Source organism: Triturus cristatus, chromosome 12 (genome assembly GCF_964204655.1).
Source record: "Triturus cristatus chromosome 12, aTriCri1.1, whole genome shotgun sequence".
In the NCBI taxonomy this organism is placed as follows: Eukaryota; Metazoa; Chordata; class Amphibia; order Caudata; family Salamandridae; genus Triturus; species Triturus cristatus.
The window spans coordinates 49,528,688-49,548,538 of record NC_140595.1 but is presented as its reverse complement, the minus strand read 5'-3'; the positions used below and the strand labels follow the sequence as shown (position 1 = coordinate 49,548,538).

The 19,851-nt window shown below is 47.4% G+C and overlaps 1 protein-coding gene across 6 annotated transcripts in view; it reads left to right on the top strand.

Annotated features, from left to right (window-relative positions):
* Positions 1 to 19,851, top strand: part of PIAS4 (protein inhibitor of activated STAT 4) — a 132,879-nt gene that overhangs the window by 86,921 nt on the left and 26,107 nt on the right. For all 6 annotated transcript variants that reach the window (XM_085639074.1, XM_085639076.1, XM_085639079.1 and 3 more), the window contains 3 exons: positions 10,906 to 10,979; positions 12,316 to 12,476; positions 15,540 to 15,670. In XM_085639074.1, coding sequence (XP_085495200.1) covers positions 10,906 to 10,979; positions 12,316 to 12,476; positions 15,540 to 15,670 — 366 coding nt within the window. The remainder of the gene's footprint in view (positions 1 to 10,905; positions 10,980 to 12,315; positions 12,477 to 15,539; positions 15,671 to 19,851) is intronic.

The window sequence follows — 19,851 nt, the reverse complement described above, 5'->3', positions numbered from 1 at the left end:
CAGGATGAAGCCCAGGTTTCGTGCATGGTCTGTCGGTTTGGGTGCGGTGCCCAGGGCGGGAGGCCACCAGGAGTCGTCCCAGGCGGAGGGTGAAGAGCCCAGGATGAGGACCTCCGTCTTGTCCGAGTTCAGTTTCAGGCGGCTGGTCGTCATCCACTCGGCTACCTCTTTCATCCCTTCGTGCAGGTTGGCTCTGGCGGCGGCGGGGTTGTTGGTCAGGGAGAGGATCAGCTGGGTGTCGTCGGCGTAGGAGATGATGCTGAGGTGGTGTTTGCGTACGATGGCCGCGAGGGGGCTCATGTAGACGTTGAAGAGGGTGGGGCTCAGTGATGATCCTTGGGGGACGCCGCAGATGACTTCGGAGGCCTCTGACTTGTACGGTGGTAGGCGGACTCGCTGTGTTCTTCCGTCGAGGAAGGAGATGATCCATTCCAGCGCCTTGTCCTGGATACCGATGTTGCTGAGGCGCCGTGTTAGGGTGCGGTGGCAGACCGTGTCGAATGCCGCGGAGAGGTCTAGGAGGATGAGGGCCGCTGTTTCTCCCTTGTCCATCAGGGCTCGGATGTCATCGGTGGCGGCGATGAGGGCGGTCTCGGTGCTGTGTTTGGCTCGGAAGCCGGACTGTGAGGGGTCGAGGGATCCGTTCGTCTCGAGGAAGGCGGCCATCTGCTTGTTGACGGTCTTCTCGATGACTTTGGCTGGAAACGGTAGAAGCGAGATGGGGCGGTAATTCTTGAGGTCGGTGGGGTCCGCTGTTGGTTTCTTGAGTAGAGCGCTGAGTTCGGCGTGTTTCCAGCTTTCGGGGAAGATGGCGGTGTCGAAGGATGTGTTGATGATGTCTCGCAGGTGGGGTGCGATGACAGCGTCGGCCTTGTTGAAGACGTGGTGAGGGCAGGGGTCGGTTGGTGAACCGGAGTGGATGGAGTTCATCGTGCGGATGGTGTCTTCTGTGCTGATCGGGGTCCAGGCGTGGAGGGTGGTGGTGGGGGGGGGTGGCAGGTCGGTCGTGGTGTGCGTTGGTTGGTTGTTGAAACTGCTGTGTATGTCCGTGATCTTGTTGTGGAAGTATGAGGCGAGGGAGTTGCAGAGGTCTTGCGATGGGGTGATGTCGTTGTTTCCTGCGCTGGGGTTGGAAAGCTCTTTCACGATGTTGAAGAGTTCCTTGCTGTTGTGTGCGTTGTTGTCCAACCGGTCCTTGAATGCTGTTCTCTTGGCGGCGCGGATCAGCTGGTGGTGTTTCCGGGTGGCCAGTTTGTAGGAGGTCCTGTTGTCCGGTGTCGGGTCCTTTATCCAGACTTTCTCGAGGGCTCGGCAGTTCTTCTTGGAGCTCTTGAGTTCGTCGGTGAACCATGGGGCCTTCTTGCTGGCGGGTCTGCTGGGCGGGGTCCTCAGCGGGGCGAGCTCGTCCGCGCAGGTGGTGATCCACTTCGTGAGGTTGTCGGCGGCCTGGCTGGGGTTCGCTGAGCTGGCAGGAGGGTGTTGGCTCAGGGAGGTGGCGAGCTGGTCTGCTGTGATCTTGTTCCAGCTTCTGCGGGCGGTGTGTTGCTGGTGTTGGTGGGTCGTCCGTCTCTTGAAGGTGAAGTGGACGCAGCTGTGGTCCGTCCATTGAAGCTCTGTGGCGTGGCTGAAGTTGATGTCTGTGCTGGATGAGAAGACGGCGTCGAGTGTGTGTCCGGCGAGGTGGGTGGGGGTGGACACCAGTTGCTTGAGTCCCAGGTTGGCGAGGTTGTCGAGCAGGGTGCTGGTGTTGTGGTCGTTGTTGTTCTCCAGGTGGAAGTTCAGGTCCCCCAGGAGGATGTAGTCGGCGGAGGGGAGGGCATGCGGGCTGACGAAGTCGGCGATGTCCTCGCTGAATTGCGTGCGTGGTCCAGGGGGTCGGTAGATCAGGGTGCCTCTGAGGGTGGTGTTCGGGTTGGTGTGGATCTGGAAGTGCAGGTGTTCGGCGCTGGTCAGGGTGTTGTCGGTGCTGGTCGTGAGACGGATGGTGTTCCTGTGGATGATGGCGATGCCTCCTCCCATCTGGTTGGCGTTGCGGTCCCTCCGGATGATCTTGTAGCCCTCTGGGATGGCGATGGCGGAGGGCTACAAGATCATCCGGAGGGACCGCAATAAGGGAAGAGTCAGAGGTAACTCCACAAGCACTTCACCTGCCAACAAACAGTGACTTCCTTCCGCTACTCCCGATCATTCCATTCCTGTCAGGGGACGTCACTCACAATTCCTACCTGTCTGGAACTCAATCACCTCAGACAAGTGGGTACTACAAATTATTCAGTATGGTTGCCTGGAGCTTACCAGCACTATTTTTCCAAAACCACATACAATGTCACCAGAACATCTCACCCTCTTAAAACAAGAGGCTTCTCTCTCTTTCTTGGAAAAACGGGTGAAAGAACCAGTCCCATTACATCAAGGGACCAGAGTATACTTCCTGTACTTCTTAATTCCCAAAAAAGACGTCTCTCTCAGGCCTATGTTAGACATCTAAACCTCTATATCAAGTCAGACCACTTCCACATGGTCACACTTCAACAGGTGCTCCCACTGCTTCGCACGGCAACTTTCTATCCACTCTGGACTTAAAGGACGCCTTTTTCCATACCCTCATTCACCTGGCTCACAGAAAATCTCAGGTTTGTGGTCGACTGACATTGTCAATTCAAAGTTCTCCCATTCGGGGTAACTACAGCACCCAGAGTCTTCACCAAGACAACACATTCACGTCTTCCCTTACCTAGGCGACAGTTGCCTACGCCACACTCTGAAAACAGTTCAACTACTTCACAACTTGGGATTCACTGTAAACTTCACCAAGTCTCACCTCCAGCCATCCCGCACACACGAATATCTGGGAGCCACTATAGATACCCCAACCCAGTCAGGATATGCAACATGCAAAATCTAAAATCACAGTTTCAAACTCAACACTCGTAACCAGCCCGAATGTTTATGCAATTAATCGGAATGGTGGCTTCTTGCATTCTAATCGTTCCTTATGATGCAAGACTCCAAATGCGTCCCCAACAGGAATGCTTAGCACGGCAGTGGAACCAGGCTCAAGGTCAGCTCACAGATCTAGTGTTGGTGGACGGCCGCACCCATCGCTCTCTGCCGCGGTGTAACATACAAAACCTTTCCAAGTGGCGGCCATTCGTCGACCCTGTTCCAGAGATCGTGATAACAGCATACGCATCGCTCACTGGTTGGGGAGCGCATCTATAAAAACATACCATTCAGGGCATGTTGACTGCACAACTAAAACCACTCCACATAAACCACCTAGAACTACTAGCATTTTTCCAAGCATTAAAAGCCTTTCAACTGCATCTAGTAGGCAAAGCTTTCTTAGTTTGTACGGACATGACAGCAATGGACTACATACAAAAATGGGGGGTGGGGGAAGACACGCTTTACAGCTTTCACAACTAGCTCAAAGCATCTGAAGATGGGCCATACCTCAAAAAAATATCTCCTTGCAGAACACCTCTCTGGAATGAACAACCAGGTTGCAGATCTGCTCAGTCAGTGACAGCAGATCCACGAATGGGAACTACATCCTCAAGTCCTTCTCCCATTCTTCCAAATGTGGGGCTACCCGGAAATAGATCTGTTTGCCACACACCTTAACACAAAAGGCCCAAGCTTCGCCTCCAGGTACCCACACCCATTGTCCCAAGCCAATGCGCTATGGATGAATTGGTAAGGAAGATTTGCTTATGTTTTCCACCTCTCCCACGAATTCCGTTAGTGGTTCGGAATCTCAAACCGCACTCCCTGATACTAATCCTAGTTGCTCCCACATGGGCCCAACAACCCTGGTTCACAAGCCTATTGGAACTATCAGTAGTCCCTCACCAAAAACTATACCTTCCCCCAGGCATCTCACTCAGAACCATGGAGAGACATCCAGATCCCAGTCATCTCAATCTTGCGATCTGGCACCTGAAATCATAGAGTTTGGCTACCTTAATCTTTCGCCAGACTGTATGAATGTCATCAAAGAGGCTAGACGCCCTACCACAAGAGCATGCTATGCAGCAAAGTGGAAGCGGTTTGTAGTTTATTGTAACAATCCGATCAATCCACTAGATGTTTTGTATAGAAGCATCATTTATCGGTTACACCTACTGCGTTCTAATCTAACATATACATCTATACAACTACATCTTGCTGCATACCTGAAAAACAGATGGCACTTGTCTCTGTTTAGAGTGCCCGCTATTAAAGCTTCTATGGAAGGACTTAAAAGAATAATTTCTCCTAGACTTCCACCTTCTCCGGTGTGGAACCTAAACATAATTCTTACAAGACTCATGGGTCCACCCTTTGAGCCAATACACAAATGTGAACTGTAATTTCTCACATGTAAGGTAGCCTTTCTTATTGCCATCACATATCTAAGACGAGTGGGTGAGCTTCAGGCACTAACTATTCAAGAATCATTTTTGCAAATACACTCTAACAAAGTGATTCTTAGGACTAATCCCAAAGTTGTCTCTGCCTTTCACATCAATCAGTCTGAGTTGCCTGTATCCTTCCCTCAACCAGATTCAGTGGTAGAGCGTGCTCATCACACATTAGATATCAAAAGAGCATTACTGTACTACATAGAAAGGACAAAACCCTTTAGGAAAACCAAACAACTTTGTTGCTTTTGCCCCACCACATAAAGGCAATCCCATATCAAAAGCGGGTATTGCACGGTGCATAGTTAAGTATATTCAAATATATTACATTAAAGCTAAGCGTACATTAACAATTCCTCCTAGAGCACACTCAACACACAAACTAGGGGCTTTTATGGCATTCTTAGGGAATATACCCTTAGATGACATCTGCAGGGCTTCAACATTGTCTACACCACACACCTTCACAAAACACTATTGTGTAGATGTGTTAGCAAGACAACAAGCTAGTGTGGGCCAGGCAGTTTTACGAACACTATTTCAAACCACTGCAACAGCTGCAGGTTAGCCACCACTTTGGGAGAGGACTGCTGTATAGTCTATGCTAAAGCATGTGATCTACAGCTCCTATGCCTCAAACAGAAAATGCGATTTACTCAGTATGCATCTGTTCTTGGCATATGGTACTGTAGAATCGTATAAGACCACCTGCCTCCCCAGGTACCTTTACCTGTTGCAGTACCATCTTCCTTGGATACATTATACATGAACCTCTTTTACTACTCTTACTAACTCCATCATCACACTTTACGGAAAAACAATCTAAGGATGAATTTGATGCCCATGCGCACTATCCCTGAAACTATTCGCCGCCTACCTTCTGTCTGGAAAGACTTCTTCGAAGAAAAACAAAATACAAACATCCGGACCCAACACTAGATGGCGATCTATGCTAAGCATATGATTCTACAGCTCTATAAACCAAGAACAGATGCAAACTGAGTAAGTAGCATATTCCTTTGGCTGCATTTCTGTTGGCTCATCCTGCCATATATTAGTTTCTCTTTGAAATGAGTTATTTTCTACTGTCCATCTCCACTGCTAATTTACAGAACTAGTATGCCATCAACTTTTACAGTGAAGAATCTATACAAAAATTCTGATGCCCTTGAATCCCTCCAGCCACTTCACAGACCCTCTCCCTGCAAACTACCTAAAAGACTTAAAACCACTTGTACTACCTGTGTTGACTAAGATCATCAACACATCCCTCAGTCAAGGAACCATCCAAGATATCCTTAAAGCAGGACAGGTATTGTGAGAAGTTGGCCTGGTATATGCTGCTCACTAATTCTAGTGATCACCTTGTACCATGCCAAACAACCCTTATGGTGGTGGTTGAAGTCAACCTTGATAGACCAGCTATCCTAGTGGTAGCGTGGACAGTGCATTCTGCAGGATTAACTTTTGAGGGCATGTGAAGCCAGCTGTTTTACCATATGTAACCTCCTTGAATACCAAATGAAAGGACACCACACAGATATATATTCAAAATATATATGTATTTATTTACTTAAAAGTATCCCCTATACTCTTTATGAGCACAGAAGCACATTCGTTAAAACAAGGCAGTGTTTAAATATACATAAGTTGCACAATTATGGACGGGCTAGGTGGCCAGCTAAACCATATACTAAAATAGTGGTATAAGAACCACAAATAGGAAGGAAGACCTAGGGCCTTGGGAATCGCTGGGGCGACAAGGAGCTAACTGTAGTTAGTGACCAGGAGGCCCACAGGATGCGTGTGCAGTGTGAAAAGTTACACGCGTGCACCTATTGATTTCAATGGGTGCGTAAAAGTCACAAAGTTAAAGAAAAAGGAACCTTCCTTGAAGCCTAGACACTAGAGATGTTTCTCTACCCAGGAGCACCGGAGTGCCAGCGTTACCTCACCCACAGAAAGCGGGTGCATAGGTGTCAAAGTACGTCGGGTTTCGTCGTGCAGGTCTATGGAGCCTGAAGATGAAGATGCTGCAGGCGGCCAGGCAGGAAGAGTTCGGGTGGATCCAAGGGTGGATCTGAAGAGTAGACGACCTGTAAGCAGAGGGGACAGTGTTCAAAGTCACTAGCCAGTGACCGGCGTGGAACCAGGAAGGAACCAGGCAATGTCGGGTGCCAACAGGTGAAGAAGGGAAGCTTGTCTCCGCAGCCACGTGGAAGTGAAGGGATCGACGACCAGGAGTCACTCGAGCTGTCCCACGAAGGCTCTAGCTGATGGCGGTGTCGGCTTCTCGATTGGAGCAAACAGGCCTTGGCTAATGCATGCCACGCAGGAGTCGATAAAAGCTTGGTGCTCTAACCAGCAAGGTCAGAGGGGCTGCTCCTTTGCACAGGAGCAAGGGCCAGTCTGGAGCAACCAGACCAGCGGTGTTCGTAGATTCCGTCGCCAAGATGGCCACTAGCCAACGGGCCAGTAACCGGGATGACGTGTCGAGTGGCAAAAAGCAAAAGGGCCCCAAGCAGATCTCGTGGATGCTGGAGGGCTGGTCTTTGGTGCAAATGCTGCTCGGTGTTGGGGCTTCTCAGGGCCCAAAGCACAGCGTTGAGGATGCCTCAGGTGCTGCGCAGTCAGCTTCTCGTGGACGTTTCAAGATGGCCGCTCCCACGTCTCTCGGTGCCTCCACGGGTCTCTTCTTTGCAGGGACTGTGGATCTGGCTCAGATGTCTGGGAGTCTGGGTCTTGTCGGGCTCTGGGCTCGGTCTCCGGCGGGAGGCGGCGGCAAAGCAGTCGTCGAGTTGCTGGATGGTGCCTGTATTCACAGGGTGGTCACTCCTTGGCCACAAGGGAGATTCTCTTCAGTCTTCTGTGCAGCAGAACGTCGAAGTCCAGTAGTTCTTCTTGTTTAAGTCGAGTTTCAGGATGATCTGAAGTCTTGGGACACAGCTCCTACTCTTATTCCAAATCTAGGGGCCGGATTACCTGCTAGGTCCCTCCTCTGGGTGGGACCAGGAAGGGGGGTGGTTACACCCCCTTTCCTTTGTCCAGTTTCGCGCCAGGACTGGGGCTGGAGAGCCCCAGCTCCGGTTTGAACTGGCATATGCACAGGGACACCTTGTGTGCCCCAGGCATGTCTCAATCTATTCATCCCTCCCTAACCCACTACACAAAATAAATCCTGTCTGGGGTGTTGCTAGCACCTCCCCGGGCAGGAAACCCTTTGTCCAAACCTCCCTAGACTCCCAGCAGCAGGAGGGCAGACTTGTGTCTGTGGTGGCAGCATCCATTTTGTGATGCTGAGGCTCTGTTTAACTTTACCCGGGTTTCAGGTTAGGTACATGTCGTGTCCCTCTAGAAGGGTGGAATGCTACCCCCGTCGCCAGAACTGGCGAGGGGGTAGTATTCCAAATCGTATGACACCTTACTCGACATGTTTTGATAAAGCCAAACCAAAGTTAGCATTTGACCGCGAGGTACATAATGCCCTTAAGAGTATATGGTATGGCAATATCATGAAACAGCTAAAGGACGTTGTTCCGAAAGCTGCAGACAGGCTCAGCTCATGCCAAAGCACCATCTCACATGAAACCAAGCACTCTGCCTCCAGGATAGGAGTGGCTGATAGGTTACCATGTGTCCATATATATTTAGATATAGAGATACTATATCTAAGTAAGAGGTGATTACACCAACTTACCCCAGCTGAGTGATCAGCCAGTTGTGTCAAATAGTGAGGCCAGGCCAGGGGTGGCATAATACATGCTGCAGCCCCTGGTAGGCCTTGGATACACCTATGCCCTGGGTACCTGGGGTACACTGTTACAGGGTCCAATAAGGTGAACCAGTTCCAATTGGTAATGCACTTAGTGTGCATTGGCATTAGTTTAGGGAGAGAGCAGCAGGGCTGTGGGTCTGATTAGCAGGCCCACAGCCACACTAAGTCATAAAACCAGTGAAGCAAAAGCAAAAATTTGGGGTGACCATTGGATAGCAGACCCTACTCTCCTACAGGTATCCCTTGTCTTAAAGAAACCATCGGCTGACCCATCGGACTTAAACAGCTATCGCGTAGTATCCAACATCCCCACTCTGGCCAAACTCCTAAAAAAAATGTGTTCATACACAGTTGGGCAACCACAAAGTCCATTTCAACCTGCTCAACCAATACCAATCTGGCTTCCGGGCAGGTCACAGTACAGAATCAGCCATGACACTCATAATAGACGCACTAAAAATCCTTCACCAAAACAAAACTTGTTCACTAATCTTGCTTGATCAGTCTTCGGCCTTTAACACAGTCAAATACGACCACTTGCTAGACCTCCTGAAACACAGAATGGGTTTATCCGGCTCTGTACTTGGTTCACATCCTTCCGCCAAAACAAATCACAAAGATTCAAGGTCAACAATTCCTTATCCAATCCTGTGCCAGTAACTCTAGGAGTACCGCAAGGCTCATGCCTCTCACCCACTCTTTTTAACCTCTATATGGAACCACTCGCCAAACTCCTCAGCGCATCTAAGGTCCACTATCACATGTACGCAGCTGAAACGCAACTCTACATTAAGATCCATTCACTTGAGGACATCAAATCTCTCAACTCAACACTGCAAAAAAACTCGGTCCTGGCTTGCCGAACACCATCTGAAACTAAACGCCCTCAAAACTGAATTCCTCCCAATCGCTCCCCCCAACCATTCTTCCATCATTCACGACTGGCTGAATCACCTAACAGCACTTAAAGGTCAACCACTCATTGTCGATAAAGCAAAATCACTGGGAATACCGCTGGACAGAAACCTAAACATGCAGAAATATATTGGTGCTTCTACAAAAGGAGCACATCTTCAACACCTTGAAAAAACTGTGAAACCCTTTTTGCCCGCAAATGATTTCAAGCAGGCAGTGCAAACCTTCGTAATACCAAGAGTAGAATATGGGTGTGTCGCCCTTTGCTCTCTTGCCCGATCAACGACGGCCCCGCTAAGAGCCACAATCAACACAGCGGCTAGACTAATCACAGGCTCCAAAAGAAACTCCTATCTCCCCGGACCTTTAGAGCTCTCAATTGGCTACCAATCGAGGCAAGAATTTATCTAAAAATCGCTTGTATGACGCACAAGTCCCTACACCACAGTACCCCAAGTTATCGAACACAAAAACTCACTCTAATGTGGTAACAGATCCACCAGGATCTCCAAGAATCTTCTTTTGAAACCGCAAAGATTTGCCAAGAAAAAAACATATAACCCATCTTTTTCAGGAATGGCCCCTAGGATCTGGAATGCCCTAACCCCAGAAACGAGACGGAACCCTTCTACTGCCTTTTTCAAAAAAGAAGTGAAATCGATTCTCATGTCTAAGTTAACGTGAATTTTATTTTATATCTGGAGTTTTTAGTGACTACCTTGTATTGGACCCCTCGCAAAGATTTGAACTATATTCTCAGGGATATTATGTTTCTAAAAAGTATGTATATAACCTTGTAATGTATATGTTTTTCTATTGTTAGCTACTTCTGTGTACAAGACTTAATCATACATTTTCTACTACATTTGTATCTGCTCCTTACATCTTGCTTGTAAAGCGCTCTTAATACCAGCAAGGTTCTTGTTCGTGCTATATAAAACTCTCAAAATAAATAACTGTGCTGTTGGGTATGGTTCCCATCATACTGTACATCTGAAAGACTAGCTGTCCAACCTGGGTAAAGTGCTCACCAGTTTTTTTTTAAGCTCACTGTTCATATCCGGTTACTCCTGTCATTCTTCTTAACAAATGGTAAACCCTCACAGAAACTTATTGAATCAAATGCGATTCCAAATAGCTTGTCCTTTTGAATGCTGGGTAGTCCTTGGGATTGCAGTAAAACATAATGCAAGAGGGTTTGCAAAACCCAAACTTCCTTTTAGGTAATAATTAGTGGTTTGCTCAGTTCAAACTTGACCCAAAAAGTTAGCAAATTTACCCAAAATTGCTTGCGGACAAATTTTCACAGTACTTGCTTATGTCCGGAGCGAACCTACTTTACTTTTGCTTTTCCATCTTTGTGAAATTTGCCACGACTGCAGAGTTTAAAAGGAAAAAGGTTACAGGTTGCAGACTAAATGCCTTCAACTTTCTACACCCCTGCAGTAGGATACAGTTCATAAGGCAGTAGTTGGGGAAAGATCTCATCATTGATAACTAGAAATTATGGTTTTGGTATAGGTTAAATTTCGTATGTGGCCAGTTAAGTCCGCTACCAATAGACCATGCTGTTTCCCTAAGCCGAAATGGTATAGTGGTATGTTAGTTGGGTTCTGAGAGTCTCCTGCACACACCCATGTAGTATAGTGTGGATCCCAATTGCAGGAATCTTGTCCAGAAGTGCATCAACCATATTTAGATATTCTGAAAGCTATTTTTGAGGAGGTAAATATCCTAAACGCTGCTATGTTAGTCTGCATTTGCACATGGACAAAAGAATGATTGTTTGCTGGTTTCTTTTCTGCTTAGTGAAGGAGAAATTACGCCTCGATCCGGACAGCGAAATCGCCACCACTGGTGTCAGAGTGTCTCTCATATGCCCAGTAAGTCACAATGATGGTCTTCTGTGCATGTGGAGAGGTTGAAGTTTGTTGCTTTATGTTTATTGAACTGTTCATGGACGGTAGTTCTGTAATGTGACAGGATTGATATTACGCACGATTGTAGCCTCTGAGTTTGACACCCTTTAAAGTTCTGGGAGCCTAACAAATTCCAGTCATGTGGAGTGGCTGCCCTTGCCCAATGTCTTGCTTCATAAAGGTTAAAAATGGCGCAAATAGAATATTTGATATTGAAGGGTCACTGTAGTGCATTGTGTGCCGAAGGCTATTTACTTCATCATGCTAGCCTGCTTGGTTGTCTGAACAGGAGAATATTCTGCAGAGACAGCTCCTTAGCTAATTTTGTAGCATTGTTCTTGTGCGCATGTGTTATGTTCTACGTTCACTTCTTCTGGCTTGTAGGTTTCTGAGAGAACCTAGATTGGCTATGGGAGTGGCAACACCTTGGCAGCTGTATGGCTTTGTGCCCTCTTCAAAACCTATTTGCCACTGTGTATTAAGAGAGGAGTTGCAAAAGTCCTACATACTTATGTTTTTTTAGTAAATGATTGTCACAAATTGAATGTATGCCAAAACAGTCATGGCCCTAGTAAACCTGACCTGTCCAAAAATGAACTGGGATTAATACTCTTTTTTTCATGCAGTGTTGACCAGTATTATTTTGTTCACCGTGGGGGACTTGAAAAACTCAGTCCATGCGCTTGGCAATGTGGTTTATTGGCACATCCGTTTGGTGAGCCATATGTTTAAGTTAATTACCATTCTTCCAACATCTGCTATTTGCATATAGACATGTTAAAATCCACAAAAGGACAACATTTGTGTGTTACACCCGTCTGTATCCTTTTTATAATTATCTTTGGCATCTTTTAAATCATTGAACAGTCTCTGCTGCAGAAGAGGTCACTTCCTCCTTGTTTCACAACTGCCAATCTGAAAACAGCTTAAGAATAACCCACCTTACTAGGAAACTTAACACGTAGCTTCTATAGAATTTAACCTTTTGAAAGGCCAACTATGGCAACATTCTCTATCAACCCTGACCATAGGCTGGATTGCCAAGAAGTATTTAATGCTTTACTTTTTAGATAGATTCCTAGAGTAAATTTACAATGTTTAGGTGCATTTAATCTTTGACGTTTCCAACCTTGCAACCTGGGTGTTCTTAAAACCTGTTTCTTGATGCTGGTGTCTTGTTAGGTGAGACACTGACAGACCTCTCCCACATTCAAAATCAGTGAGATACTAATACACAAGAGAAAAGTGTTTAGATACAAAATGCTTGATTAACACTGGTTATGTGGCTTTTCCCTTTCAGTTGGTGAAAATGCGACTTACAGTGCCATGTCGAGCAGAAACCTGTGCACATCTGCAATGTTTCGATGCAGTTTTCTACTTGCAGATGAATGAGAAGAAGCCAACGTGGATGTGTCCTGTCTGTGATAAGGGTGCACCTTATGACCAGCTAATAATCGATGGGTGAGCTTATACTTATTCTTTTCCTAGGACTACTGAGAGCACCATCTGTTTTTAAGGGCTATTTCCAATTCAAAACAAGATAATGTCACTGACCCGATCACCTGTCCGTTGTCTTCCATTCCTCCAGCCATGTGCAGCAGGAGGTTGGCGCAAGGCCTGGTCTCTGGGCCAGACCCTCCACCCACCTGCAGGTGGCCAACCCACAGTGTGCAGCGGGGCTTGGCTACAGAGCCTGACCTCCAGCCAGGCCTTGTGTCCAAACCCTCATGGATGGCCTCCCCTCTACCCAGGCACGCACAGCCTTTAACCCGTTGTACAAAAAACCAGATGGTAGAAAAAGCTCCCTCAGAAAATGAGAGCCCCTAATTTTTTTAATTTACAGTACCATCGGACTATTGCAAGACAAAGTTAGCACCTGTTTAAATGTGAATTTCTGAAATGGCTGAAGGGATTTGCACCAAATAACGTAGAGCACACTTTCTTAAGTTTTACCTTTCTGCCAAATTTGTTGTGATTCGGTTAAGCTATTTTTTTAATAGAAAGGAGAGCAAAGTTGGACCTACGAGGCGCTCTCCTCCTCTTTTTCTTGGCCCCTGCTTGTGTGCCAAACTTTCAGGGAGGAGTGGAGGTACATGGACTTTTATTGGAAAGGTTGCAAAATATAACAAAACATGAAATTGTCCAGTTATGGTTCACTAAATTAACCGTTTCTCGTGTCCCCGTGTTAAACACAATACCCTAGCCTTCCAATTCACTTTCACAGTGTGAGAAATTACATCACAAACAATATGGATGGCATCACTTGTGTTATGTGCATAACCTGGCTATTGACGTTGTGGATGACCTCATGCGGATTCAGTGTCATTTTGTTTAGTTTGTGATATGATATTAAGATGTTTGTTTCTCTTATTTAGGGATATATATTTTGTGAGGTCATAAGTAGTGCATTTGTGCGCAAGGTATGATTTATTGGGTGGGGGTCATAACCACACCTTCAAATGTACTATTTTTATGGTATTTCTGATAAATGTTGAGGTGTTGCAAACAATATTTTAGCCTTGATGCTTTTTCAGTTTATTTTTTTTTAAATCTATTTGCCCTTACTCAAGAAGTTGGCCAAAGGACGTGTACAAGGGTTGGGCACTGCTCCCCTCTTGAAATGGACGACCCATTCCTCTGCGTATAGCCTTCAGCCAAGTGCAGCAGTAATCTGACTGGATCTGGAAGATTTTTTATTTGAGCAATGCCCTTGCGCGTTGGTAGGTGGAGTTGATTGGCTCTGCGTCTTCGCCGTTGTGACGTCCACGTCACCTAAATAGGTGACACCTCGGAGCGCTGACATCAGTTCTTTTTTTTCTTTCCGCGCCAGTTAGTGCAGATGCATGAAGAGGGCTACCCTCTGTTACTTTTGACAGACTTTTTTTTTTTTCCTGAACTATTTTAGTGTGTAGGATTTTCAAGAAGACTTCTATATTCAGCCATGTGGCGCCTGTCACTGCGCCATGTTGGTAACGGATCCCCTTCTGGTTCGTCTTTGATGCGTGGAGCACGACTACTACTAAGTCGTGCTTTGACTGCCGGGTCATGGCTCTGAAAGCTTTTAGGGAGTGGCCCCATAAGCTACTTGCAGCCCGAGGCCTGGAATGGTATCATTCGTCCTGGTGTTCTATATCGGGAGGAAGGTCGGGGCACCGCTCCAGTAGCCTCCAAGTATTTGTCCTCCCCCTCGAAGTCTTTAAGTCAGTCTGATAAGCATATCAGCAGTCGAAGCATGCTTTTACTTCTCCCGTCGGTCGGCTGGCGCGACTGAGAAGTCTCTACGTTTTAGGCCATGTTCGGCTGAACCTGCGCCTGGTTCAGCTCCTTGCTTCCCCACCTTCCCGGGAGCTGGAGCGATCCCTGCCCAGCTCAACTGATTCTATGATGCCATGTGCCTCATATTTGGGCAGCCTGACCCTACCGGCACTCCTTCGGGCCATGGAGGCTCAGGGGGTGCTCAATACGGTTCCGTGCCGGTGGCTCCAGCACTGATTGAACCCACCTCCCTCACTCCCCGTCCAGTAATTGATCCGAACTGATGCTGATCGTGCCACTTCGACATTCTCCGGGACTGGCCCTCATGCTGAGACCCAACGCTGCTGGCACCATCCCTATTCTCATCCCAGGCGAGCCGTATCGCTGCCTACCGACGCAGATTCCGGTGCCAACAGAACCCTTTGGTCCTGTGTACTGCTCACTATGTATTCCGTGGGACTCCCAGCTTGACTGGGATGGTTCAAACATGTGAACCTATGAAAGATCAATGCTGGGGAACTTCAGTTACAGGTAAGTCATTTTTTTTTTTTTCTTTTTCATTCAGCATGTTTCGATCCTGCAAAATAATTCTGGCATCTGTTTGAGCAACCCTTGTTTGGATATTGGTTGGGCAGGATCAGTTGTTGGTCTTGGATGTGTAGACCTGGCTGCAGGTTTGCCTGCTAATCTGCTCCTTCCACACATTAATCTGTCTGGACTTTCCGAGTACTCTGTGGAGATCTGTCTAGACATTTAGCACTGTCCCCAAAGAGATCTGCAGGTAGATGTTCAGCAACTACCGTTCTCAGAAATTCCCGATTATTCCAGGGAATGCCAGCCATTAACAGGACCATTTGCTGAAGTATGTGAAACAGCTCAGTGCAAGTTTGCCCATTATCATTTTCATTCCAAGATAATCCACAGGTGGGTTGTTGATGCTCAGAAAGCTAAATGTAGAAATGCTCCAAAGTGGTGTTGAGGTTTTGTACGCTATTCCAAGCTTGCTATTCTCCAACTTCCACTTTCTCTTTGCTGCAAAAAGATGCTAAGATGATGCTGGCCATTTGGACATTTCGTATGTATAAGTATAATTAGGCTCCATTATTGGGCACAACTACCTACACTTACTCTGCATTAGTTATCTGGGTCCAAATCTCGTACTGCTTCCAACTGAAAAGCCATGCTTTCAATGAATAACTCTTGTACTTTAAAAAGTGGACAACAAAATGTTACTCTTAATGTGTTTGGATTTTTTTCTTGCACTATTAGGCTGCTCTCCATGATCCTGACTGAATGTGAGGATACTGACGAAATAGAGTATCTCGCAGATGGCTCGTGGTGCCCGATAAAAATGGAGAAAGAGAGGAGCTGCAGCCCTCAGAACCAAATAGTCGTAGTTGGTAAGTAGGTTTTGGTAACCTGTCTTTTATGAGCCACTTTGTAATATTTCACAGTTTTCTGTTTAACACTTAAGTTGCACACTAAAACCAGTATGAACCCAGTTCCACAGAAATTGTGTTGAAGAAAATCCCCCTAGCATCTCTTTACAGTGTGGCCTAAAAGGAAATGTCATGAAGACCTTGGTTAGCTTTGTTCCCCTATAGATAATCCAGGGCAGTACTGATGCTCTCTGGTTTCCTGTGGGTGCCTCTGTTCTCTAGCAGTCATTTTTCTATATCGTAGGGTCCTCACAGAGTGATAATATAGACCAGCGTCTGGCGGCAATGTAACAATGCTTTTATTTTTCTATTTCGATTTATGCAATTATTAAAGCGCATGGCGACCTGAAGGCATCCCAGCACTGGACAATAGGTCGCACCACAACTAAGCAGGGAGAACACCTAAAAACTGATCTAAATAAAAAGCCAAGCTTTTCGACTGCATAGCTAATTTTCTATAGCTCGGATGGACCGGGAAAGAGTTCCTGAGCTTTGCTACATTAAAACTGAAGGATCAATAACCCCTTCTAGCTCTTGAGATAGTAGGGGTGGTAACCAAGTGGAGGTTTGAAGATCGAAGTGAACTGTTGTGGGTGTAAGGTGTGACAAGCTGGTGTAAAGCCAGCGGGCCTTGACCTTGTAAAGCCCGTTGGACAATGCATAGTGATTTAATTTCCACTCTTTGGGCAGTGGGGAGCTAGTGAAGGTCTCTCAATCCCTGTCTTACTATGATCTAGGAATTCCAAGCAGTATGCGTGCAGCTGCATTTTGCACGACCTGTATTTTCCGGGTAACTCAATTATGAAACCCTAGTTAAAAAGTATTACTGTAATCTAGATGGAAGCGGCCAAGGGCCTAAAACGCCACTTGTCTGGTGGAGCAAGGTTAGATTATTGCGCAGCATTCCAAAACAACTGGCTGCGGTTTTTGTGGCTTGGGCTTTCATAATCGGGGTATTTTCAAGCCACATCCCCAACCTTTTCATAACCGTTTTAGGGGTCGGAGAGGAATCCAGGCCAGTGGGCCAGCCTAGACCTTGCTGGACAGAGATTGTTCCCAAGAATCTTCAATTTCATTTTCGCTCCATTGAGCTTTAGGCAAGACTTGTTCATCCAGCTACCTACTTGCTCCAGGCAGGCTTTAAGGTTGGATGTTAAAGGGTCCGGGCTGAGTGTCGTCTGCATAAAAAAACAATAGCGATTCCAAATGGAGCCACAAATTCTGCCAAAGGTTGGAGATGTATATAAAATATAAGCAAAGGACAGAATTTCCGATGGACAGTCCCTGTAAAAGAACTGGAATGTTTGTTTCTTTAAAAAAGGACTTGCCCACTCTAGGGCTTTCCCCATAACTCCGGCTCTAGCCAACAGTATAGAGTGGTCAACCGTATCAAAGGCCGCAATTTGGAACAGGGTGCTACAGAGGCTATTGTGCTCCTGGATCTTTCTTGTTTTGCATCCTCCACTACCGCCAATAGAGCAGTGGCTGTACTGTGCTTTGTCCGCAAATCAGTTTGTGTGTGATGCTGTATTGAGTTGGGTTCCATGATCTCTGACCGACATATATTCACATACTTTTCTGCCACCTTACTTAAATCTTGGAGCAGGGAAATTGACCAAAATTATCTATACAAGAAGGATCAAGATTGGGTTTCCGGCACCGTGCCCATTTCCAAGGACAGATTAACCAATTCTGACAAAATGATGTTCGAGGCATATGAGCTGCAGATTACACACTGTGCATAGATCGCATTCTGGTGTTGGGCCCGGATGTTTGCACTTGTTTTTGTCTTGGAAAGTCTTTGAAAGTCACGAGGTATGTGACTCCTCCTTTGGATCGTAGTGCGCATGGGCATCGGCTCCATCCTCCGATTGTTTTTTTTTTCTGCCATCGGGCTCGGATGTGTTCTTGCGTTCCAGTTCGGAACCGTTAACGGTTTTCTTTTTCGACGCGCAATCCTTCCCATCTTGACGGTATTGTTTTCGATCGCGTTTTCAGCCACACGCGACCCTTCAACTTCGAAGTCTTAGATTCCGGTCGTTGACAAGGCTTTTGGGCCTACCCGGGCCTCCTCTCCGGCTCATGGAAAGGACGCCATTTAAAAAGTGTCCTCGATGTGGGTCGAAGTTTTCCCCACACCGACCTACATGAGGTGTGCAACCTCTGCCTCTCACCGGAGCACGAGGCCAGAGACTGTCCAGCTTGTGCCTCCTTCCGCTCCAAAAAGACCATCCGGGACCAACTAGTTCGAAGAACAATGGCGCGCTCGTCATCTTCGATCCCAGACGACATCTTTGAAGAGGGCATCGATGTTCCGGAGCAGGGTCGAGTCGAAGCCATCATCAGCACCTCCGAAGCAGATGATTCCGACGTCGAAGACATCCCTCCAGCTCAAAGGGCAGTGAGTACAGACGTCGACCCCGACCTACACACCCCCTCGACACTGTCAAAAAAGGCTTTGGTACCACCTCCACCTTTGGGCCCAGGTGCATGCTGAGACACGGCTTCCCATGCCCCGCCTTCGGGCCCGATAAAGAAGCCTAGTAAGCCTTAAGCGACTCATGCTCGAGTCAGCTTACCCTTGGTACTGAACATCCGGCACCGAAGAAAAAGGCATAATCGACCTCATCCACGCTGACCCCTGCTCCCACATCGAAGCACTCTGCGTCGAAGGTTAGCACCAGTTCCTCTGCACCGACAACACCCTGGAAGCCAACTAAAAAACGCCCTCCGAAAGGCCCAGATACTTCCAAACAGAAGACTTCGGAACCGAAAAAACAGCAACTGGTTCCAACTCCTAAAGAGACTTCAAAACTACACGGTTCCAAGCCCAGAACCGCTACTGAGTCGACACCCAAAAAACTTATGGCACCAAAGCCCTCAGCTCCGAAGGATCGGTCTCCCACAGATGAACTGTTTCGACCAGATCCTACCCAAAAGACTCTAATGAAGGATCCTAAGACTGGTGATTTAATGCTCAGCACCAAGAAAAGACCACTTGACATGCCTGCGTCCGCACCGCCGCCAAAGAAGAGAGACTTTGCTACCTCTCCATTAAGGATTCCTTCTCCTCTTCCTCCTCCTCCTTCTCCTCCTCCTCCCCCACCACACCACTCTCCCACACCATCCCCTACCCCATTTGTTGATAATGACAACACCTGAGATGATGCAGGGGGAGGTGCGGACGATCAACCCCTTGGGGACCCTATTCCTACTGGCTCCCCTGACCCCTGGGATGATTACAATGTCCCAGATGTCCCTTATGCCCCACAAGATGATATTTATCCCTCCAGGCCTCCCCCCCCCCCCCCCCCCCCCACCCCCACCCCCAACCAGCTCCCTCAAAGAGCTGCCCAATACCACGGGGTAGCCCTACATACAGATCCAGTAGAGAAGGATTTTCTTATGGATACCTTTGATACCACACAAAGGTCCACCTCAACACTGCCCATGCTTAAAGGGGTCATTAAGCACTCCCCAGAGATCTTTAAAGACCCCATCAGGGCTCGGTTTATTAACCCAAGAATAGAAAAGAAATATAAAGCTGCCCCTACTGACCCAGTGTACGTTAAGCGCCCCGCACCACTAGACTCCGTAGTAGTCTCTAATGCCAGGAAGAGAGCAAATTCCCAAACGTCAGGTGACGCACCACCACCAGACAAGGAATCAAAACTCCTAGACGCCTCTGGCAAACGCACAGCGTCACAGGCAGCAAACATTTGGCGCATTGCTAACACCCAAGCGCTCCTAGCCAGGTATGACGGGGCACATTATGACAAACTTGAGTCCATAATGCAGCACCTCCCTGACAAATATAAAAACAGGGCCAGTGAACTAGTCGAAGAGGGTAAGGCCATCACTAACGCCTCCATTCGCTGTGCCCTAGAGGCAGCAGATACCGCCTCAAGGGCAATCAACACCAGTGTCCTTTTGTGCAGGCATGCCTGGTTACGTATATCAGGTTTTAAACCAGAAGTACAGAGTTCTATACTCAATCAGCCTTTTGATGAGCAACACCTATTTGGACCCAATGTAGACGTGTCCCTCGAGAAAATGAAGAGGGATACAGACACCGCCAAATCCATGAGAGCCTTGCAATCGCAAGCTCCCAGACGGTCCTTTTGTCGCTCATCCTTTAGAAG